Genomic DNA, 25,133 nt, shown 5'->3' with positions numbered 1-25,133 from the left:
TATGGTTTTGTTGCACAGTTTACAAGAAAGACTGGATATAATTACTGATTTTCCAGTCGAACAAAAGGAGGTCCAATCAACAAATGAACCTTTTTTGTTTTAATTTCTAAAATGTAAATTTAATTCAGGGTCAAGGGCAGAAAATAATCCTTTTATAATAATGAAGACTTCCATTTGGAGTTTTCAAACAAAGAATGCCTTCGTCTACTGGAGCCTGCAAATATTATGAAGCTGCTTTGATATGGGTGCACATAACGTACCGTTTGTTGGAAATACAATAGTGATTTAGTCAGAAGTAACATTTGGTCTTTGTTTTTCAAACAGCTGCATAACATTATCACCCCTGAAAGTTTACAGAATTTCTTTCTTAAATAAAAATTTTCTAAGCAAGGCGGTAAACCACAAGATAAGGGAGGGTGAGGCCCAGCAGAGGGAATGACAAAAGAAAAACCAACGTAAGATCAATAGTCACCGTTCCTAAGAAGTTAGGGTCGGGAAATGGCTCCCAGAGGACCTCCTAAAAGTATTATTCGACATCTAAACTGAAGGTGCCTAATATTCTCGCAGAGGACACCAGCTGATTAATGGTATAGAGTACCTTCTGGGGCACATTACAACAAAATCTGTGTGTGTGTGTGTGTGTGTGTGTGTGTGTGTGTGTGTGTGTGTGTGCGCGCGCGCGCGCTATTGGCATACATTTGTTTGCAGTTATTAACTAGTAATTAGGTTTGGGGCATTTCCAAAAAGCCACAGCCACTCTTTCCTTCTGTTGGCAATTTTGTTTTGCAGAGTGGATGCTAAGGTCTAAAATGGCCTCTAAAACCTCTGTGCCTATCAAAGTGGACCAAAAAAAGATGCAGAAAAAAATTAAATATCTCTGTACAAAGATTAATTCTAACCCTGAGGCCATCAGGTAGGGTACCGTAAGAAAGGAGTCAGACTTCAGGAAAACGTTAACTATTCAATCCTAGAATTTCTTCAGAGTAAAGTGGCATCCAGGAGAATTTCCAGATCAAAATTCCAGGGCGGGCTTCCCTGGTGGCGCAGTGGTTGAGAGTCCGCCTGCCGATGCAGGGGACGCGGGTTCGTGCCCCGGTCCGGGAGGATCCCACATGCCGCGGAGCGGCTGGGCCCGTGAGCCATGGCCGCTGAGCCTGCGCGTCCGGAGCCTGTGCTCCGCAACGGGAGAGGCCACAACAGTGAGAGGCCCGCGTACCGCAAAAAAAAAAAAAAAAAAAAAAAATTCCAGGGCTCCTAGAAGTTATGGCATAACTCCAGGTCAATGCATTCCAATAGAACCATCTGTGTTAGGAAAAACGTTCTGTATCTGTGCTGTCTGACATCATAGCCATATGCAGCCACGGAGCAGGCTAGTGTGACTGAGGAACTGAACTTTAAATTTTATTTAATTTTAATTAATGTTAATCTAAACAGCCACATGTGGCTAGTGGGTACTGTACTGGATAATGCAGCTCTAGATCATCAGTATGAAATGGCCAGAAAACCGTTTACTTCTTGCAAAGTCTTGGGGGTTTATGTCTTTATTAAAATAAGCCCAATGGGAGTCTAAGAGCCAATACTGAGGAAAAATCTAATTTCCCATGTGGCCCTGAACCTGCTCTTATTCCCTTTGAAGTTCTAATGCAAGGGTCTGACAAAGGAATGAAAATGGCCCCTTAAAAAATCAGGAGATAACATTTATATGCCAGTAAGTGTGCTGAAGCACAGTCGCTACAATCCTCACTGCAATAATTATCATCCCCATTGCATGGATGAAAAACTGAGGCGCTGATGTGTTAACTAATTTGCAGAAGCTTTTACAAATTGCAAGTGATGGAACTACTGTATGAAATGAACATAAAGCTGTGCTCTTATCGACTTAATTGTGTCAGGCTCACCATGTACCAGAGTGGATCACGGCTTTCCTAAGTTTCAACCTAGTTGTCTTCTAAACTGAACTGGAACTAACACTGAGATATCGAAGTGATAAAAAAAAAAAAAAGATAATCCTCTCAAATGCTTCCTTAGCTTCACTGCAGTTCATAATCAAGAGCTGTACTTTTCTGTTTCTTTGAGCAAACATCGGACACTTACCTGCCAGGTCAAGTGGGAACTGCAGCATACTCCAGGTCCATATAACAAGGATGGCATAGACCAGAGCAGGGCTATTCCTAGAATGCAGACAAAATTTTAAATTAGTGATGAAAAATACGAACACATGCAGAAAAATCTTGTCTCTTTTTGCTCTCATATTTGACTATATCCTAATAAACCTCTTGAGAGTTGTCAGAATATCTTGGTGATATAAGATATCCATGAAAAATTCATGCATGATTAAAATGGAATAATGAAAAAGAAGTTTAAAAAAATCTGGGACTTAAAACCCAACTTCCACATGTGCCAACATCTGTGTGAATTATGACAGAGCCTCTTGGTCCTATATTGCTGTATTTAGTTTTACAGAATCATGGACACATTATGGGAGGGAAATGCTAGGACAAAAGTTAGACATTAACCTGGAAATTCAGAGGACTGATTTCAAGAAATTTCAAGGAGGGAAATTGAAAATTGTTCCAAGATTCCCAAGACTCTAGCTTAAAAGTACATCTCAAAAGGCCTACATGAGGTTCAACAATTAAGAGCTTAGCATGTAAAAGAAAGTTATCCTCAGTTGAAAAAAAAGTGGGGAGATAAGTCCAATCATCAAAGATATACATTGGACACTAGGATGCAAATTAAAGGATGTGATTGTGTCATTCACCATTGGATTTCCCCAGTGCCTATAACAGTACATGGCAAATAACAGTCACTCAACAAATATTTGTGGAAGGAACTGCTGAACGAATAATCAAAGGATCTGTACTTGGAAGAAACACAAATGTCATAGACCTAGGAAAATGGTCTTGAAGACTAAAGTCAGAAAGAAGAGAGGTTACAAAAACGCAAAGGATCTGAAAGAAGTCTCAAAGTCACGTTTTTACAGCAAAATCCCAAAGGAAATTATCAATTTGAGGTTAGTGGTGTAATAACAGATTTTGTTGCCAACTTCTCTGTCAAGAGGGATTTCCAGAATGGAGAGGGATAGAAAAACATCAGGGAACAGTAATTGAAACCAAACTCAATGAGGTGATTGTAAGGGATATCTTTAAATGCTTCGAGTATTGAGGCCCTGAAAAATTAGATCTTAAAACTCTGAGAGAATCTGTAAATGAGATTTCTAAGCCGTCATTATCTGTCCTGGCAGTTAACGGTGAAGACAAGGTTGGTGACAAAAAAATGAAGTCTTAACTTTCAAAATGAAGCAGAAGTATATTGTCAACTATAAAGGCACATTTACTGTTAATCCCTAGTTAGATTATATAACTGAGTATTTGAAAGATTTCTGAGAGCCCTTATTGAAGAAGACAGTGTTACCTGAGAATCAGCACAGGTTACCTGAGAACAACGGCACTCAGCTAAGATTATTTTCTCTCTCCCCCCCCTCCTTTTTTTTTAAAAATAGAGTTAGGATTACTAAGCAGATAATGATACATACATAATAATAGACACTGGGTTTAAACAAGGCTCATGAAAAAAGCCTCCCATAGTGTTCTTATTAGCAAGATTAAGAAATGTTCTGAGTGTGAGTACAGTTAGGTGGATTCCTAACTGTGTAAATGACTCAGGGATCTGTAAAGGGAGCTCTCCAAGGGTCGCTGCAGGCTCTGCCTTTGACTCTGTTCTACTTCACAGTTCATCACTGAGTTGGTTGCCGACATTGATGGAAGGCTTCTCATATGCACATATGACATTGGGGGCTGGATGAGAAACCAATACCCCAGAAGACATAATCAGGATCCCCAAAGATCTTGACAGGATGTAACTGGATGACCTAGAGTAGGATGGAAGAGGTAGCACTTCACAGCAGCAGCCATTAAAAAGGCTCAAGGATTTTCCCTTCCTGTTATCTAATTATGAGTCCGCAGTGTGACATGATTTATGGTTTTCCAAAATCAGATGCAATCATAGGTCTCTTCCCGAGAAGTTTAAAGTCTAGAATTTTACGTGAAAATGCCTAGGGAATGCAGTCTATAACTTTTCCCTCTTTGCAAAGTCAATGTCTCTATATAGTAGACCTTCAGTAAGCGCCTGAATTTTTAAATAATCTTGCCTGCCGTTTCTGAGCTCATATTATGTGCCAGGCAGTTTTCTAAGTGTTTAGCTCTGCGATCACACTTAATCCTCATACCAGCTCGACAAAGTACGAACACTTATTATCTCTCTTTGGCCAGTGATTTCAGCATCCACCTTCTTACCTTTCCATGGTAGTATTTCCATGAAGGAAATGGACAGTTTTAGCCCTGCTCTGTTCTACAATATTCACGGTGTATCTGACATATTATGTGTTGTCCTTCATGTTTTAGGAGGAACACTGAGAACATTTTTGGTCCAAAAAAGAGAGACTAGGGTGGTGAGAGGACTCAGAGCCATGTTAGACATGGCATAGTTCATGGAACTAAAAACTAGAGAAGACTGCTTTAAAACTTGATTTCATACATTTAAAGGGTTATCATTGTGGAGAAGGAATTAAACTTATTTCTTACGACTTCAGAGGGCCAATTCAGGTTCAGAGGATTTGAGTTGCACCTGTAAGAATCCAAATTTCATCCCAGTAGAGGAAAGTACTTTCTAATAATACTAATTCAAAATAGAACACGTTGCCCCTGGGGTTAGTATACTCTCTATTAGTGAAAGTTTTCAAAGAAAGTCTGGACAAAAACTTGAGAAAATTTTGGAGAGGATTTTGTAACAGATGTAAAATAGGTTTCTCAATAGATGGTCACTTTTGAAGTTTCTTCTCATCTCAGACTTCAGTAATTCTACGAAAAAACCCATGTGCAATTTGTCTGCAAGGCAGCAGAAAGAAGTGGTAAAGCATGAGCTCTGGTGCTAGGTTGCCAGGGTTCAAATACCAGCTCTAACCCTCACCAGAGAGACAGGATGTGGGCTTCCAGTCCCAGACTAATCATGTGCCAGCTACACGAATATGAACAAGTAATTTAATACCTATGTGCTCTAGTTTACCCACCTTCAATGTGGGGATGACAGTAATAATAGCTATTGGATTTTATATGATAATTTTTATTAAATATATTGTTTAAAGATATTAAACATATAAAGCTCTTAGAACAGCACTGGATACAGTCTAAGCATGGTATACTACCACAAGTTAAGTATTATTATTTTTTACCACGTAACCTTGAGACTCTTGCCACTTCTCTTGCCTGCCATTCTTCAGCTTATAATATCGTGGTAATGACAGTATCTACCTCATGGTGGTGTTGTAAAGACTAAGTAACTCATCACAACTAAAACCCTTAGAACAGTGCTTGGAACACAGCAAGAGATAAATCAATATTATCCGCTACTACTGTTAGTAGTAGTAATAGTATTTTTATTTTTATTATGTGAACATATTTCCTAAACTCTTTGTGTTTTAATTTTATTATTATACAAAACAGGGATAAATAATAAACTGACCTTAGCCCTAAGTAAGTCAAACTCTAACCCTCTAATACCAAATATATGTCTTTTGCATTCACAAGTAGTATTATCTGAACACACACAATATGGGAGAATGTGGGTGTTGAGAAACCCCTTACTAAAGTTATCAAAAATAACTTTGGAAAAGATGGCCAGAAAATCTTTGGAGCAGACAAATTTGTATTATTAATTCAGACAGTAAAATTTACCCAGGAAGGTTAAACGCTGGAATATAAATACATCACTGAGCTTAAATGGCAAACACTCCAAATTTGTGAAGGAATTTTGGAGTCAATTTCTCCAGCATTGTCTCTGTTGTGTAATTGTCTCCCCAACTTGTCTTGCCCCATTTTCTCATGTGTAATCTGTCTTCATAAGCGTCAACTGAGAAGCATGTAAGCAGACAATGGGCTCTTCATACAGAGACAAAAGATCATTTGAAGTATAATTATAGATGTATCACTTCTCTGCTTGGAAAACTAGGAGGATAAAAGACTAGCATTTGGTAAATCAGTGCACCACAACTATTGGGTGAAAAGTAAAAATAAAGTCATAAATTGCTAATTTTTTTATTAAAGTATAGTTGATTTAAAATGTGTTAATTTCTGCTGTAGAGCAAAATGACTCAGTTATACATAAATATACATTCTTTTTTATATTCTTTTCCATTACGGTTTATCCCAGGACATTGAATATAGTTCCCTGTGCTATAGAAGAGAACCTGTTGTTCATCCATTCTGTATATAATAGTTTGCATCTACTAATCCCAAATGTGAGGATGACAGTAATAATAGCTGTTGGATTTTATATTATAATTTTAATTAAATATATTGTTTAAATATGTTAAACATATAAAGCTCCTAGAACAGCTAAGAGCTGTTCCCACCCCGCCCCCCCACCTTGGCAACCGTAAGTCTGTTCTCTATGTCTGTGAGTCTGTTTCTGCTTCATAGATAGGTTCATTTGTGTCATACTTTAGATTCCACACATAAGTGATATCATATGGTATTTGTTTCTCTTTCTGACTTACTTCACTTAGTGTGATGATCTCTGGTTGCATCCATGTCGCTGCAAATGGCATGATTTTGTTCTTTTTTATGGCTGAGTAGTATTCCAGTGTACATTTGTACCGCATCTTCTTTATCCATTCATCTGTCTCTGGATATTCAGGTTGTTTCCATGTCTCGGCTATTGTGAATAGTGCTGATATGAACATAGGGGCGCATGTATCTTTTTGATTATAGTTTTGTCCAGATACATGCCCAGGGGAGGGATTGCTGGATCATATGGTAATTCTGTTTTTAGTTTTCTGAGGAACCTCCAGACTGTTTTCCACAGTGGCTACACCACCTTACATTCTCACCAATAGTGTAGGAGGGTTCCCTTTTCTCCACACCCTCTCCAGCATTTGTTACTTGTAGACTTTTTAATGATGGCCATTCTGACCAGTGTGAGGTGGTACGACATTGTAGTTTAGACTTGCATTTCTCTAATAATTAGCCATGTTGAGCATCTTTTCATGTGCATATTGGCCATCTGTATGTCTTCTTTGGGGAAATGTTTACTTAGATCTTCTGCCCACTTTTTGATTGGGTTGTTTTGTTGTTGTTGAGTTGTATCGGCTATTTGTATATTTTGGAAATTAAGCCCTTGCCAGTCACATCGTTTGCAAATATTTTCTCCCATTCCATAGGTTGTCTTTTCGTTTTGTTTATGGTTTCCTTTGCTGTGAAAAAGCTTGTAAGTTTGATTGGGTCCCATTTGTTTATTTTTGTTTTTATTTCTATTGCCTTGGGAGACTGACCTAAGAAAACATTGATGTGATTTATGTTTTGTCTATGTTCTCTAGGAGTTTTATGGTGTCTTGTCTTAAATTTAAGTTTTTAAGCCAGTCTGAGTTTATTTTTGTGCATGGTTTGAGGGTGTATTCTCATGCATTGCTAATTTGCTTAACTGTTTCTTTTTGAAAGTGTAAATACTCCTATCGATAAGAGATAATCAGTGGATAGAGTTGCTCTAGCTTTTTAAAAAGCATCCCACAAACCTCTTCAGAGGAGCAAAAAAATTAAGGAGAGAGAGAGAAAAGGAAAGAAAGCAAGCAAATGAGCTATTAAGCTAACCTGGAAGAAATGCTTCATCAAGCAAAAAGAGCTAAACTAAAAGAACACATAGCGTAAACATAGAAAAACTCTCCTTTGTTTGGTCAGATATTCACAGTGAAGTAGCAGTAATGCTACGGGAACATCTTACCAAGTGTGTTTTTTCTTTTCAGTAAATGATCTGTGTTCAAAAAAAGACTGCAGAGAGTGATCTCCAAAGGTGTAAATAACTACTTAACTCTTCCTGGCAATTATACTGAAATTCAGACCTGTTAAAATGTTGGAGGGTGGCTGTAGCAGAATGAAATGGTCAGCAAATCCTCTCCCCAGCAAACATACATAACACTGGACAAATTGTCAAAAACAACCACTTCAGATCTCTGGAAATAAACCAAAGGCAAATAACAAATTGAGTAACATTTATTCATGAAAACCTGGTAGAACTTCAGTTAAGAACAGTGAGCGTCTAAGGCATTCTTTCTTGCCCATGGGATGTTCCCTTAAACCTCCAGCTTTGCTATGTGAAGGAAAAATGGCACCAGACAGTTAAATAGGCAATGAAGACTTTATTGAAGTCTGCAGTAAGGGAGAGAGACTGAATTCACCCCCACTGAAACAAAATCAGAAGAGTTTTTAAACACTGGGGTGAGCTAGTGGAACAGTACTAGAGGTTGTTAGAGAGGGAAGTTGGTCAATGTGATTAGGCCATCTGTGTTTGCTAATTGGCACTGATATAAGTTAGGTTCCTGTCGTCCCAGTCCCAGAGAGACTAGGAGATGGGGGTGTTATCTTTCCTGATGATCACATTTCAAAGGGATGGCTCTCACATCCTCGAGAAAGATATTCCTACTCTGTAAAGCTGGAAAGAGTCTAAGAGAAGACTTGCATCTCAAAGGGACGTAGAAAGAAATTACAGTTGCAAGTTTTCTAAAATCAGTGCTCTGAGGAAAGGGGGAGCAGAGGCTTATATTCAGGAACAAACTTTTTTAAAGTTTAATCAAGCTGAGGGGAATGTTAAGGCTGCCTCGGTCAGCTGGAGTGGTGGTTTTACCAGGGAGAGCTTAGCAATGAAAACCAGAGGCCCCTTGTGACCAGAGTATGCTGACTTGATTTGGAGTGGAGTGTGAAATCCATGGTTAAAGGTGTGGTCAGTAAAAGTAACACATTTAGTTGGAAATGAATGGGGAAGCCCATGGCTTTCCTACTTAGAGGTTGCAGCCTCAGCTGGGGTGAGGGGCAGACTAACTTAACATTTCATGGAGAGATTCCAAAAATAAGAGAGCCATAGAAAGGCTAGATAATGTCTCCAAGTTTGCCAGACATGTGCAGGGACGATCCAAGAAGGCCCAGTAGAAATTTAAAACTGGTTATATATGAAAACTTTCTGAACTTGCATGTGCGATCCAGCTCATACACAGATCCATCAGCAGAGGGTGGGACTCTGAAGGGCTCAGAGTGTTTGATCACGAACCCTGCTCAAATCATTGGCTGACCATAGGTGTGACCCTAATAGCCATGCTAAAGACAAAAATAAGAATTAAAAAAACAAATGAAAAACAAGTCCGAGCAGAAACATCAGTGACTGCAATCCACGGGGAGATAGAGTCCTCAGATGAAGTTCAGGCAATTTATTGAGACAACAAAGATGACAAGAAGACTCCTGAGGCATGTGGGGAAGCCTGAGGATAATATATTGCTACAAAACGTAATACAGAATGTTCAGTTTTCAGCAAAACAGTATGAGACATACAAAGAAACAGGAATGCATGACCCATGCTCAGGAGAAAACAACAACAATCAATTAATCAATAGAAACTGACTCTAATGGGGTCCAGATATTGGATTTAGCAGATAAAGACGTCAAAGCAACTATCTTAAATATTTTCAAAGAATGAAAGAAAACTATGTTCCATAAACTAAAGAAAAATATGATGACAGGGACTCAACAAATAAATAACTGAAATAAGAAATATAAACTAAAAAGAGAATTAAATAGAAATTCTAGATTTGGAAATATGGTAACAGAAATGAAAAATTCACTAGGTGAACTCTACAGTTTGACTCTACATATGGATTTGAGATAGTGGAAGAATCAGTGACCTGGAAAATAAATCAGTGAAAACTCTCCAGTCTGAAGACTAGTAGGTAAAACAGATAGGAGAAAAATGAACAGAGTCTCAGAGACCTATGGAACACAACTAAGCATTTCTATTTGTAACAGCAGCCCCGGAAGGAAGAAAAGACAATGGGTCAGAAAAAGTGAAGAAATGATGGCTGAAAATTCCTCAATTTGAGGAAAAACATTAATTTACAGATCCTAGATCAACAAAGTTGTAGTAAGGTTAAGACAAAGAGACCCACACCTAGACACATCACAGACTCCTGAAAGCCAAAGAGAAAGAGAAAATCTTGAAAACAGCAAAAGAAAAACGACTCATTTGTACAGGGTAATGACAAAACAATGGCTAACATCTCATCAGAAATAATGAAGGCCAGAAGAAAGAGGCATGATACGTATAAAATGCTGAAGTAAAAACTATGGAGCAAGAATTCTTCATACAACAAAACTATTTTTCCAAACATGAAGGAAAAATACACACATTTCTCCACAAAGATTAGGAGAATTTGTTGCTAGCACATTTGCCTTAGATGAAACAATAAAGGAAGTCTTTCAGGCTGAAAGAAAATGACACCAGAAAGTAACTCAAATCCACAAGAAGGAATAAAGAGCATCTTAAGATATGTAAGTAAATATGAGAACATATAAATATACAGTCATATCTTTTCTTCTCTTAATTTCTTTAAAAAAACACAAGTCTATAAAACAATAATTATAAAACTGTACTGTCTGGCTTATAACATATAAAGATGTAATGTATATGACAATAATTGCAAAAAAGAGGGGGGAGGGAATTGAGCTATTAACTTGTAATAGAGTGTGAAGATCTAAAATCATATTGTATTCCCTACAGTAACCACTGTAATAAAACAATACACAAATCAATAGAGGAATTAAAATTGTTCATTAAAAATATTTTTTAAAGCAGTAACTAATTAACACAAGAGCAAAAAGGAAATGAGACATTGAGAAAAACAAATAGCAAAATGGCAGATATAAAGTCAACTAAATCAGGACTTCCCTGGTGGCGCAGCGGTTAAGAATCTGCCTGCCAATGCAGGGGACATGGGTTCAAGCCCTGGTCCGGGAAGATCCCACATGCCGTGGAGCAACTAAGCCTGTGCACCACAACTACTGAGCCTGCGCTCTAGAGCCCACAAGCCACAACCACTGAGCCCGCATGACACAACTACTGAAGCACGTGCACCTAGAGCCCATTCTCCACAAGAGAAGCCACTGCAATGAGAAGCCTGTGCACCTCACAAAGAGTAGCCCCCACTCTCGGCAAGTAGAGAAAGCCTGCACACAGCAACAAAGACCCAATGCAGCCACAAATAAATAGATAGATAGATAGATAAATAAAAAAAAATTTCAACCAAATCAATAATTACGTTAAATATTAATGGATTAAACACATTGCAAAAGCTTGGAAATTGTTCCCCCAAATTCATGTCTGCGTAGACTTCAGAATGTGATCTTATTTGGAAGTAGGGTCTTTGCAGAAGTAGTCAAGGTAAGAGAAGGTCATAATAGATTAACCTGTGTCCTAATCCAGTGAGTGGTGTCCCTATAAGAAGGAGAAAAATTGGAGACACTGACAGACACACTGGGGAGAATGCCATGTGAAGACAGAGGCAGAGATTGGAGTGATGTGTCTATAAGCTGAGGGACACCAGAACTGCCAGCAACCACCAGAAGCCACAAGAGGGCCACAAGAGGGAACAGATTCTCCCTCAGAGCCTCTAACAGAAACCAACCCTGCTGGCACATTGATTTGGACTTTCAGCCTTGAGGACTAAGAGAGTATAAATTTCTGTTGTATTGAGCCACTCAGTTTGTGGTAGTTTGTTATGGCAGCCCTGGGAAATTAATATACACTCCAATTAAAAGACAGAGATTGTCTAACTGAGAGGAAAATGCAAGATCCAACTATATGTGGTATATAAGGAATACAGTTTAGATGTAAAGATACAGAGTTTGAAAAAGATATCCCATGTCAATAGTCGTCATAAAATAGAGTGCCTGGATTCATATGAGACAAAATAGACTTTCAGACAAGAAATATTACTAGAGAAAAAGTGACATTTCCTGATGAAAAGCAGTTACTACATGAGGAAGAAGTTTAAAAAATTAATGTGTGCACATCTAAAAACAGAGCCTCAAAATACATGAAGCAAAAACTGACAATACTGAAAAAAGAAATAGACAATTCAACAATCAGAGTTGAAGATTTCAATGCCTCACTCTCAATAATTGATAGAACAACTAGACAGAAAATCAGTAAGGATATAGAAGACTTGAACAACCCTATCAGCCAACTTGACATAACTTACATTTACAGAACACTCAACCAGACAACACATTCTTTTCAAGCCCACATGGCACATTCTCCAGGATAGGCCATATGCTAGGCCATAAGTCTCAGTATTTTAAAAGGGTTAAAATAATTTTGTATATTCTCAGACTACAACAGAATTAAAATAGAACACAACAGGGAGAAATTTGGGCAATCCCCACATGAAAATTAAACAGCTTACTTCTAAACAAGTCATAGGTCAAAGGAGAACCCATAGGAGAAACTGGAAAATAATTTGAACTGTATTAAACAAAAAGATAACATATCAAAGCTTATGAGATGCAGATAAAGCAGTGCTTAGAAGGAAACGTAACTTTGAATACCGTATTAGAAAAGAAGAAAGGTTTCAAATCAATAGCTTCCATCTTAGGAAACTAGAAAAAAGAAGTGCAAATTAAATCCAAAGCAAGCAGAAGGAAGGAAAAATTAAACATCAGAACACAAACCAATGAAATATAAAACAGAATAATAGAGAAAATCAATGAAACCGAAAATTAGTTATTTTAAAAGACTGACTAAATTGAGAAGTCTAAGAAAAAATAGAGGAGACACAAATGACCAAACTCAGAATGAAAAGTTGGGGAGGGGCATAATAAGTGACCCTATAGAAATTGACACAAGTATAAAGGAATAATATTATGGACAACTTTATATAAAAAATAAAATTAGATAAAACGTAAGAATTCCTAGAAAGAAAAATATAATCAAAACTGACCCAAGAGGAAATAGAATAACTGAATAGACTTATGAGAAATAATGATATTGAATTAGTAATAAAATATCTTCCCATAAAGAAAAACCTAGGCTTAGATAGCTTCCTAAGTGGATTCTATAAAATATTTAAAGAAGAAATAACATCAGTCTTATACAAAGTCTTTCAGAAAATAAAGAAGGAATGCTTCCTGAGGTATTCATTGAAGGATATTACCCTGATACCAAAGCCAGGAAAAATATCATTTGAAAATATTACTAAAAATCAGTATGCTCTATGAGTATAGATGTAAAAATTATTAACAAAACGTTAGCAAACCAAATTCAGCAACATATAGAAAGGATTATACACCATAACCAAGTGATATTTATCCCAGGAAGTCAAGGTTGATTTAACATCTGAAAATTAGTTAATGTAATACACCATATTAATAGAATAAAAGATAGCCACCACACAGTGATCATAAGAAAAACAGAAAAACATTTAACAACATTCAGTGTCCATAGAAAAAGAGAGAGAGAGAAAAGAAAGAACTCTCAGTAACCTAGATGGGGATTTCCTCCAACTGATCAAGGGCATCTATTAAAAATATCTGTGCAAAACCTATAGCTAACATCATCCTTAATAGTGAAAGACAGAATGCTGATCCTTTGAGATTGAAAGGTCCACTCTATACTTCTGTTGAACATTGTACAAGAAATTCTAGCTGGTGCAATAAGAGAAGAAAAAGAAATAAAAGGCGTACAGATTAGAAAGAATCAAAAATATCTTTGTTTTCAAATGACATTATCCCATATGTAGAAATCCCTAAGGAGTCTACAAAACTAGTAAGCAAGTTTAGCATGGTTTCTGGGTACAAGATTGTCACACAAAAGTCAATTGTATTTCTACATAGTGGTAATAAAAAACATGAAAATGATACTAAGAAATTAAGAAAATGATTCTATCAAAAAGAAAAATATTTAGGAATAAATTTAGGAAAAGTGGTGCAAGACCTATACATTGAAAATTACAAAACTTTGCTGAGAGAAATTAAGGAACATCTGAATAAAAGATGAGATAGTTTATGTTCATGAATTGGAAGACTTAATATTATTAAGATGCCACTTCTTCACAAATTGATGCTTAGATTTAATACAATCCTTATCAAAACTCCAGCAGGATTTTTTTTGTAGAATTTGACAAGCTAATTATAAAACTTACATGGAAATGCAAAGGAGCTAGAAAAATCAGAACAATTTTTGAAAAAAGAATAATGTTAGAGGGCTTACAGTATCCAGTTTCAAAACTTACCATAAAATTCCAGTAATCTCAATAACGTAGTACTGGCATAAGATAGACACACAGAGCAATGAAACACAATAGAAAGTCCAGAAAAACTCCTTACATATGTGGTCAATTGATTTTTGACAAAGATACCAAGGCAATTTAATAGGGAAAGGATAGTCTTTTCAACAAATGGTGCTGAGACAGTTGGTCCTCGCTGGGACAAAAAATACTGCTGGGATAATGCCAAAACCCAAAATGAAACAAGACAAAACATGAACTTAGACCCTTACCTCATGATACACAAAAATTAAGTGAAAACATTACACAGGAAAATATTTCTAATTTTTGATGGGGAGAATATTTCTTAGAATCTATTATTCCCAAAGCACTACAGAGAAGAAAAAATGATACATGGGATTTTATCAAAATTCAAAAAAATTGTTATTCAAATGACAACATTAAAAAATGATATACTGGGAGAAAATATTTACATTATGTATCTAATACCAGACTTGTATCCAGAATATATAAAGAACTCTTACAACTCAATAAAAATTAATCCAATGAAAAATGGGCAAAAATTTGAACAGATACTTCACCAAGGAAGATATATGGATAGCTAATCAGCACATGGAAAGATGCTACACGTCGTTATTAAATTTATGCTTCATGGTTGTCTTTTTGAGGCCAAAGAGGAAAGCTACACTACAGTGAGAAGGATTTAATATTTCCTTTGAAGAGATGGAAATTTGCAGTGTTAATTCTTGCAGTATAGATGGGGCCTGAGATGAAATCAGAACTTGGGAGGTAGGCCTTAGGAGGGAATTAAAAACTCTCAGTTCTCTCTGGGCCTTGATTTTGGAGTCTTTGGGTCATGATGGAGACATGCATGAGTCTAGTGGAGACCACCGAAGGTCACTGACACAATGCAGTTATATTAAAAATAAAATGATTTCATCTGAGATCATGAAACCTGAAAAGAAACTTAAAAACAATAACCTGGGCAGAGTTTATTCAGTTCTATTCTCAGGACATGGTATAAGTTTAAAATGAGAAAAAACGATTTATAAAACACTCAGATTAATGTATCGGTGGGTGAAGAAATTGCTGAACTGAAATTACCTGGGTTGGGATAGGATTGTGTGTCCTTTATTTCATCAGTTGCTCACCATTTGCTCCCCAGTCTCCACTAGCACTAGCACACTACCTGGCCCACACTAGACGATCAGTCAAGAGTTGGTGCATGAATGATCCCTCGTAATTTTCAAGGTATTTCCCCCCCGGGTGATTGACATTTTAATCATTAACTTATTTAATATTCAACATCTGTTGGGAAACACTGATCTATAAAATGCCTCTTGGTGTCACTTGCGGATGGGCCTCATAAACAGGCCATTAAGGTAGCTGAGTTTGGCGTTTCTCACATTTTTATAACCAGCCCCTCAAAACATATTCCTCCTGAACCCCCTCTCCTACCCTATTTCCCATGCATCTCACTAGATATTTGGCTTTTAAATGTCTACTTCTGTTTAGGTAGAATTAATCATCCTTATATTGTCATATCCATATCACTGTGCCTGTAGTTATTTATTGTTTTTATGTGCTCGGTCATGATTTCTTCATGATTTTCTTGTAACCTCATTGTACTGTAAGTATTCTAATGTATCTGAAAATGTGTTATACAATGTGAAGCACTGACCAAATAGTTGGTATTAAAGCTACAAAGCTAAAGTCGACATTCTGAGGACAATGGGTCAACTTAGATTGGATTCTTTTTAAAATTCGACGTCTACTTACGGTATAAGAAAACTTAGTAGAAACGGAACAGGCAATGATCATGTGAAGATAAGCTATGATTACAGATACACTTTGTACTACAACTGGGGTATTAAGTTTACTCAGTAAGTTAGTGTATTTTGCTCAGCTTTATGTTTCGTTGTTTGAGAAACACAGCATAAAATGTAGAATTAAAAGCCAGCCTCACTGCAATTTATTTTTATAGCAGAGTGCAAAACAACCAAAGCTGAAAGTACATTTAGGCACTGAGACTTAAATCCCTAAAGGTAAGAAAGTAGTTCCATAAGCAGCTGGGATCAGGGATTCTGAGTTTATTTGCTTGTGGCAAAAATAAAAGTACCAACTCAATAAGTTTTAATTTATAGGCATCTACACCAGATAGCCTTTGGGCACTTCGAACAAAACTGACTAAAAATAAAATTTAGTAAAATAAAACCTAATCTGCCCCATTCTGCATTCACGTCAGGGAGTATAAATTCCCCAACTGGCTAGAGGAGTGATTTCTCCATGTCACCCTAGGTTCTTCCCTGGAATGGTAGCTTTGCTCTGCTCTAGAAGAGACTCTTATGATTGGCTACATTCCTGGACACTTGAGCATGTGAAAGGGAAGCTAGGGATGGTCATTCCACCCTCAGAAGGTTTTCGGATAACCACGGCTTCACCTAATCTGTGGTCATGCAAACAGTCAGAGCTTCTCTGTTCTTACCCATGGGTAATATTATTTGCCCCTTTTCTCTAGCAGCAACATCCTTGACATATTCATATATAAAGTTTTTATATATATATGGTAATACATATGTATGTATATACCTACGTATGTATATATGTGTGTGTGTGTTAGGGGGCTGGTACCTAACATGTACCTGAACAGCAACAAATCCTGTGATTCTAGCACTGGATATATGATCTCCTGAAAATCCTTATTCATGCAGAATATAAATAATAGAACAAAAAGACAGGTGTGTGGGCCTGACCTTGAAAAGAAGGTCTTTTCATTGCAGGGCCTTCTTACCTCACATTTTCTTCTTCCAGGGTCTCACTTGTGAATTCCAGTATGTCAGCAGCTGTCCCCACAAACATAAGGAGAAGTTGAGAGAGTTGATCCCGAGTAATCCCGCCTCCAATGGGTAGAAGCCATCTTCCAATTATTAGCATTAGCAGGAATGTCTGATGGAGTCCCAAAGTCCAAACTTTCTCGCATACTGTAGATAAGTTATTTACAAAAACTTTGGCCTGTTTAAGAGAAATGTCATACAGACAGCAGGATTATGAGCTACCACCTTAGAGAGAGAGGCCTTCTTCACCATGGCTGTCAGTCAATAGTTAGCTTTTGTGGAAGGTCGTTTTCAGAAAATGATTCTTCACTTAATAAAGAAAGCAAAACTCTTTTCAACTGAACACGCTAAAAAAAAAGCTAATGTGGTCCTTAAAATGGGGTAGCCTTATAACTGAAAGTAATTTAAACCTTTCACTTACTAGGGGCATTGTACTATATGATATTTTAAAAACCAATTTTGCAATGTTTTATAGATAATTTCTCATTTATCATTCCATCAGTCTCTGTAACCAGTATAACACACAGCAACATTTTAAAAATTCCATATTAAAATTTAAAAATTCCTGTATTTTTCTTTTATAGATTTCAAATCGGAATTTACTAATCTGGTAATATTTTTAGCATGGTACAAATCTTTCTTTTGATTTTTATTGCTATAAAACACTATATCAGGGCTTCCCTGGTGGTGCAGTGGTTGAGAATCTGCCTGCTAATGCAGGGGACACGGGTTTGAGCCCTGGTCTGGGAGGATCCCACATGCCGCGGAGCAACTAGGCCCGTGAGCCACAACTACTGAGCCTGCGCGTCTGGAGCCTGTGCTCCGCAACAAGAGAGGCCATGACAGTGAGAGGCCCGCGCACTGCGATGAGGAGTGGCCCCCGCTTGCCACAACTAGAGAAAGGCCTCGCACAGAAACGAAGACCCAACACAGCAAAAATAAATAAAATAAATTAATAAACTCCTACCCCCAACATCTTCTTAAAAAACAAAAACAAAAAAAACCCCACTATATCAAAGGAGAAAATATATAATAGTGTTTATTCATTACCTAAAAGTAAAGAAAGAGAATAACTATAAGGTTATTTTTACCCTGAACATTTAACATATTATTCAAAAATTCATAAGCTAGCAAATTTTATTCTGCCCCTATTCTTGGACTCTGAGAAAAATTTACATCCCATTCGTGTATTCTGGATGCCATCTCTTGCCCACTAAACTTCCAAATAACTTTTAAAGTACATTATTGGCCCTATCAGTTATGATCTCTAAAGACTACAAGGGTGTAGATCTTAAGTGGATTGGATAGTGATTCCAACCGATGTATACAAGTGACTTAACTATATCTGTGCAAAATTTATTTACCCCTCTTGATCACGTGCTGATGTCAAGTGTAAAGGTTAAGGGAGGATAAAAGACAAGGCAGGATGCTAACCTGATTGAAGCCGGGAGTGAAGATCAATAATCTTTCATTTGCACACTTCTTTGAGACTTCTCATACATTTTATTTAATTCTTGGAGGCAGCATACTAGCAGTGTTAATATTTTCAATTGTCAGATGATAAACTGAGAGACAGTGAGATTGATGTGTTCAAAGTGATCTGGGTAAGCTGTGATTGAAGCTTGAAGTAGCTCTGTTAAACCTCACAGAATCTGTAGCCTGTCTTATTGTTGAAAACATGGTTCAGTGGTAGGGGCCTTGGCCTTGAGTCTCTCCAGTATATCATTTTCTAATAGGTCATGGTTAGTTTGCCAAATATCAAGCATGAGAAGAACAAACAAGCGATTCTATTTTGGCTGGAAACCTTCCCTGACTTATTAACATAAACACCTAAAAAATATGTAGGGCAGATCCCAGTCTTTCCATTATATCATTCCTTCACAAATGTATGTATCTCTCTTTGTACATAGACTGTCTGATCTAAGTGTTAAAGGTTCCTTAATACTGCAGGTTAAATATATTTATTAATGTATATAAGATATATATGCCTATTGTGCAAGTTAAATATGTTTAATAATATTTTTAAATACAATTATCTTGTGAATTCCTGAGCCAAACAATTGGCAAATTTCCCTAGGAAAGAATGAGCTGAAAGGTATAGAGCATGTTATCCTCACCAAGTGAAAAGGTGATCTGCTAGATCCTTTAATATACAGTGAGAAAGCTCTCACCGTCTCAATGAGATCATCCGCTCTGTTGGTTTGTTCAGTTGACAACAGAGTTTGATTGAAGTCTTCTTTGGTGCTGGTGTTCCTTGACATTCCTTCAGATTGGCTACTGCAATACTAAGAAGTGTTTTAAAAAGCGGTATGTCAAAAAATATCACAGTAGGTAGAGTTTAAGATGGCTTCAATGTGTCTAAGAGGTTATGAGCAAATATGTGACGTTTCATAGTATGCATAAACATTTCTGAAAATCAGAATATAGGCTTGAGATAGAAAACCACTTTTCAGCTAATATGAGAAAAGAGTCAACTCTACATGTCTTATTTTTCCACAAGTCTATGAGGATGTAGATGCTCTGAGTTCATTGTGGAGAGCTGTAGAATTTATGGATCGATCACTGTGTTCCCTTCCTTGAACCCTGGATCAATTATAAAACGAACCAACAACCAATGAAAGCATGTATGATCCTGGTCAGAGCATTCATTCTAAGATTTTGTTTCTTGTCCAGAGGCCTCTTTATCTAAAATACCATTTTGCTAATATAGATAATTCAGTTACTTTCAATCATGCCTGTTAAGCACTGTAGCAACCCCCCCAAAATAATAATAAATTAACATATTCACCCACCAACATATACATCTTGTGTCACTTTAGAAGTCAGTTTAGGTTTCTAAAAAATTTAGCAATAGACCTAAAATAAATGGCACTTTTCCCCCTTCTTGTTCTTTCATTTTGCATGCAAATTTCTACAAGTGAACTGTGGATGATTTTTATCCAGCCAGATGCTGGGAATCTGAGGTACAGAAAGAGAAGAAAAAAGTACATAAGAGAGGAAAGGGGTGGCACTTGAAAATGTAACTGTAGCCAATGATTATTTCACAAATGGGTAAAAAAAAAAAAAAAATATATATATATATATATATATATATGGTTTTTTTTAAAAAAAACATCTGCAGAGCAAACGTACTTTTGAAACACATACACATGCACAAACACACACACACATGATCACACATTTGGATTTAGAGAGAAATTATAATTTTTTAAATGCTAACATTGTGAGAAGTGTATTTTTCTTAATTATTCTGGATACTTCATCGATCATTCTATGAGCTACTTGGAAAAGTAGAAAAGAAAGTCTGTCAAGAAGCTATTTTTTTCCTCCCTTCCATCAAAACAACTAGTGTTACAGGTGAAATGACAAGAATAATTAAGAAAAATGGCCGTGTGCCGTAACTCTAAGAGCAGAAATGCAGTTGTTTGTACCCTCTTTTTTTGTACAGCTAAGGCTCCGAGAAAAGATAATAAAGATAACAAATCAAATCTTTAAGCAACAAATCCTCATTGCAGAGGAGTTTGGTGACTCTATCTAAGAACCTCATGTTCAATAGGAAACAAATTTGACCACTTCTCTTACAGGCATGAAAAGCAGATTGTATATTTAAAATGGTGACCCTGATATGTTTTTTTACATTCTTATCACTGAAAATCCATAGACATCTTGTTATTTTTAAAACATCGTCATCTATACTGCAGCATAAGATAACTTGATAGCAAATAGTTTTGTAGTTCGTGTTATGGTATAAAGACCTGAGTCCCTCTTTATTCTTGGAACTCTATTTGTTATAAATTGATATGACTTTCCTTTAAGTGGCAGCTGCCTTAGGACTGCAAAGAACAGTGGGTTTGACTCCTAAGACCTAACCTGACTTATATTGTTTTTATGGTAATATTGTTTACATTCAGCATTCTGTAAGTGAGTGATGTGCATGATCTGGGTGCCAACAAGTCACTTTTTCGTGGGCTCTGTCTTAAAACTTTTAATAGCTTCAAAAGTACTCCGTTGGGTCAACCAGACTGTGACACCATCAAGACCAGAAAATTTCCTTTGCTTGAATTGTGCCACTTCATAAATAGACTTGACTAAGAGTTAAGGTCATAACTGTTGTCATAAGCATTTTGTTTCCATTCAGGTAGACCCAGCCAGATTCAGAAATGAAGGTACAAAATTGATCATCTAGGAGGAATGTTTTCATGAAATAGGTCAGCATGTTTTTCAAATGCCAAGTCATAGGTTAGAGCATTTAGGGTATAGAGTAAAGGGAAAATGTGAAAGGAAATTAAATTATCCTTTCCCATCATGAAAACTCCAGATGATTTTGATGCAAATTCCTGTAACACACAGAACACATAATTGAGAAAGGCAGTGTGGTTTAATGCACTAGGGCTCAAGACTCAGGTTCTAAGCCCCAGAACTGTGGTTGATTAGCTGTGTGGCCTTGGGAAAATTACTTAACCCTTCTTAGTCTCAGGGTCCTCTTCTATAAAATAGAAATCCATATACCATGTCTAACTTAAGAAATTGCTGGGTGTATACATGAGAAAATGTATCTGAAAATACTTCGAAATGAAGGGACTATATGAAAAAAGTGATTATTATCATAACCAAAATTTCCTACATGAATGGACTAAGAATTTCTGTACCTCCCTTTATTCTGCCATTTCTTATTTCTTTAAACGCAATGCCAATACTTTTTTGTCTCTCTCTCACTTTTTTCTACTTCTGTCTCTGCCCAGCCTGCCCCATTCAATCACTGGGCATTCGTTTTAATTCTCAGTGTCAAAATGAGTCAAATCCATTACGGCTAAAGGTCCTATTTCTTTTGTAGTATGAAAATTAAAGAGGTACTGCCCAGGGCTCAAAAATCTTTTTTTTCTTAAAAAGAGAGCTTTTGGTTGCATGCTATTTGTTGTAATAGGATTGGACCTGTATATCAATTAACTGTGCAACGCATTTATATTATAAAAGCATTTGGGGAAATGAATTGTTATTGTGGATGATAGCCACGTCATAGAATTAGATGTGAAGGAAAAAAATGATTCAAATCACCAGAGCTTATTTTCATATCCTTGAAAGCAGTGAGTAGTAAGGAAATTGAAACAGTCCCCTAATCCTTATGGTACAGTTTTTAGAAGCTATAATAACTTGAACCAACCAATCTACTGTGACAAAAATACTTTTGCTACAAACATATAGAGAGTCTTTGACTTCAGTGTTTTTTAAACAGGAGATTTAGGCAGACAAATGTTTTCTTCATGCCTACATCATTGGTACATGCTTGTGGAATTCAGAAATAGTCTACAGAACTAAATTCCCATCTGTGTGCCTAAAATTTGGAGCAAGCATTTTCCAGATAAGGTTTGAATATCTGAAACATATATAAGAGGCTTAACTTTGCTATAAAATGACCAACTGTAGCAAAGAAATCTGTGAAACAGTCTCACAGATTTTACCAGTAAATGTCCTAAAATAATATTATAACTACCGTAAAACATATGAACCTGTAACCTGCACCCTGAAGATGTGATGTCCAGGCTGCAGTCTGATGGACTTCGCCAACTGGCACCCCCAGTGTTGTACAGGAGCATTTACAACAATCAATGACCGAATCCAGCCTAGAGCCTGCTACCTAGGGTTGCCCAGGCAAGAAGCAACTCACTTAAAAATCAGTACCTCCCTCTGTATCTCCCTAATATGGATTAGGGACTCTTATTGGAACCCACTGTTTGTTTTCTGGGTCAGTGTGGTCTTAAAACAGAGAGCCCACCCTTCCTGACGGTGGGTCCCCTGGCTCCTCTCCTTTACCCTTATTTCGGGTCCCTAGGGTAAAATTCCTATTTTACTGAGACAGTTCATAGGACCCTCAAAAGTGAATCTCCTGTAACCTGCAAAGCCTGTATTTTAAGACAGACTACTTCAAATAGCCCCTCCAAGTTTGATTGTATTTGTATAGCTGAGTACAGATGATGGGGTTTCTTTTTTGTTTCTGTTGTCCCTAAAAATGTCATTTTATAGGATGCTAGATGACTGAGCCCTGCCCGTTCTTAGCACAATTCTTAGCACAGTTCTTAGCACAGTTCTTAGCACAATTCTTTCTTAGCACAGTTCTTAGCACAACTCGTTGAAGCGGCAAGGGTTAAAACCAGAATTGCATATCCCCATGTAAACTGTAGCATATTGGAGGGGAAGTCTTAAGAACAAGATCTCTAACCCAAATTGTTAATGAATGATGTAGTCTTAAATCTTAAATGAATGCAACATTTTCATGGGGTTTTACAGATCATGGATTCACTTCCTTTTCGCTGAGGCCTCTTACTTATTCAAATCTTGATAACTCCAGTTCCTTAGAAAAGTGCATTTCTGACAGAAATTGGATTATAATATGAATGTAGTTTATTGCTGAGTATTCCACTTCCCTACTTTCCAAAAGGACATACCTGGGTCTCATGGTGCATTTCAAGAAGCCATAATGATGGAACAATGCTAATGAGATATAAAAATATGGCTGGTGAAAACCTGTGAAAGAGGAAAAAAAAGATAGCTCAGCTTTTACAAAATTTTTTTAAAAGAAAACAAGTGCACATACCCTGACCACACTGAGTCAGATCATTTTATCTCAAGTGTTTCTTTCTAAGGGGGAAAAAGCATTATGTGATTCCTGCCATATGGATTACAGAGAAACAAAGTAACTGTAAAAGGCACTAGCAGCTGTCATTCTTACTGAATTTCTAATCCAATTAATAGATGTTAATTTTAATATAGTTTAATGGGGTACTGCCAATTAGTTTCAGGCACAAAACTGTATATTTTGTATTTAATACATTTTACAAAAAGCAAATACAGAAATAGTAAATCTTGGATTTTTGAACATTGTACTTTCAGAAAGATTGGCTACATTTTTCAACATTAACCTGAAATTCTGAGAGCTCAAATAGTAACGTACAAAAAGACAAAAAAATCAGATGATATGTACTGAAGGAAATCAACTGGCTTTGTGTGTTTCTGCTAAACCTGGTACAAACAAAAATACAGGCACATCTCATTTTATTACGCTTTGCTTTATTGCACTTCACAGATACTGTATTTTTTACAAAGTGAAGGTTGCTGGCTACTCTGCGTGAAGGAAGTCTGTCTATCAGCGCAATTTCTCCAACAGTATTTGCTCATTTTGTGTCTCTGTGTCACATATTTCAAACTTTTTCATTATTATTATATTTGTTATGCTGATGTGTGATCAGTGATCATTGATGTTACTTCCAAGACTCACTGAAGGCTCAGATGGTAGTCCGCATTTTTTAACAATGGAGCATTTTTAAATTAAGGGTATGTGCATTGATTTTTAAAACAATGCACACTTAAAAGACTACAGTATAGTGTAAACATAACTTTTAAATGCACCGGGAAACCAAAAAATTCATGTGACTTGCTTTATTGCAGTGGTCTGGAACTGAACCTGCAGTATCTCCAAGGTATGCCTATACCAACAAACAACAGATGAAGGCTTTGGTATTTTTTTAAAGAGCTATCTATATTAATTATTTTCAGACTCAAAATTCCGGGGGCAATTCAAAGAGAGTGCTTTTGTTTGTAGTCAGACACATCAGGTTCAAATGTTAGTGTTGCCACTGACCTCTGTTTGCTTCCTAATCCACAAAATGGGAACAGTCATATACTAGCTTAGGCTGCCATAACAAAATACCACAGACTGCATGCCTTCAACAACAGAAATTTATTTTCTCACAGTTCTGGAGATCAGAAGTTCAAGATCCTCACATGTCCTTTCCTAAGTGTGCATACACATCACAAGGACAGAAAGAGATTTCTCTCTCTCTCTCTTTCTTTTTTTTTTTTTTTTTTTTTTTTTTTTGTGTCACGCGGGCCTCTCACTGCTGTGGCCTCTCCTGTTGCGGAGCACAGGCTCCGGACGCGCAGGCTCAGCGGCCATGGCTCACAGGCCCAGCCGCTCCGCGGCATGTGGGATCTTCCCGGACCAGGGCACGAACCCGTGTCCCCTGCATTGGCAGGCGGACTCCCAACCACTGCGCCACCAGGGAAGCCCCTTTTTTTTTTTTTTAATTTATCTTTTGGCTGCATTGGGTCTTCGTTGCTGCATGCAGGCTTTCTCTAGTTGCTATGAGCAGGGTCCACTCTTCATTTCGGTGCGCAGGCTTCTCATGGCAGTGGCTTCTCTTATTGC

At 37.0% G+C, this 25,133-nt stretch overlaps 1 protein-coding gene across 1 annotated transcript in view; it reads right to left on the bottom strand.

Moving 5' to 3' along the window:
* Nucleotides 1-25,133, bottom strand: part of TMEM26 (transmembrane protein 26) — a gene marked incomplete at its 5' end in the record, with an annotated part of 43,619 nt that overhangs the window by 1,563 nt on the left and 16,923 nt on the right. The window contains 4 exons of the mRNA XM_082854515.1: nucleotides 2,095-2,171; nucleotides 16,888-17,108; nucleotides 19,102-19,215; nucleotides 23,374-23,452. Of these exons, the coding sequence (XP_082710641.1) occupies nucleotides 2,095-2,171; nucleotides 16,888-17,108; nucleotides 19,102-19,215; nucleotides 23,374-23,452 (491 nt within the window). The remainder of the gene's footprint in view (nucleotides 1-2,094; nucleotides 2,172-16,887; nucleotides 17,109-19,101; nucleotides 19,216-23,373; nucleotides 23,453-25,133) is intronic.

This window comes from Leucopleurus acutus, assembly GCF_964270905.1.
Source record: "Leucopleurus acutus genome assembly, chromosome: 14".
In the NCBI taxonomy this organism is placed as follows: Eukaryota; Metazoa; Chordata; class Mammalia; order Artiodactyla; family Delphinidae; genus Leucopleurus; species Leucopleurus acutus.
Note: the sequence above shows the minus strand (reverse complement) of the source record. Positions and strands in the feature narration are given on the sequence as shown.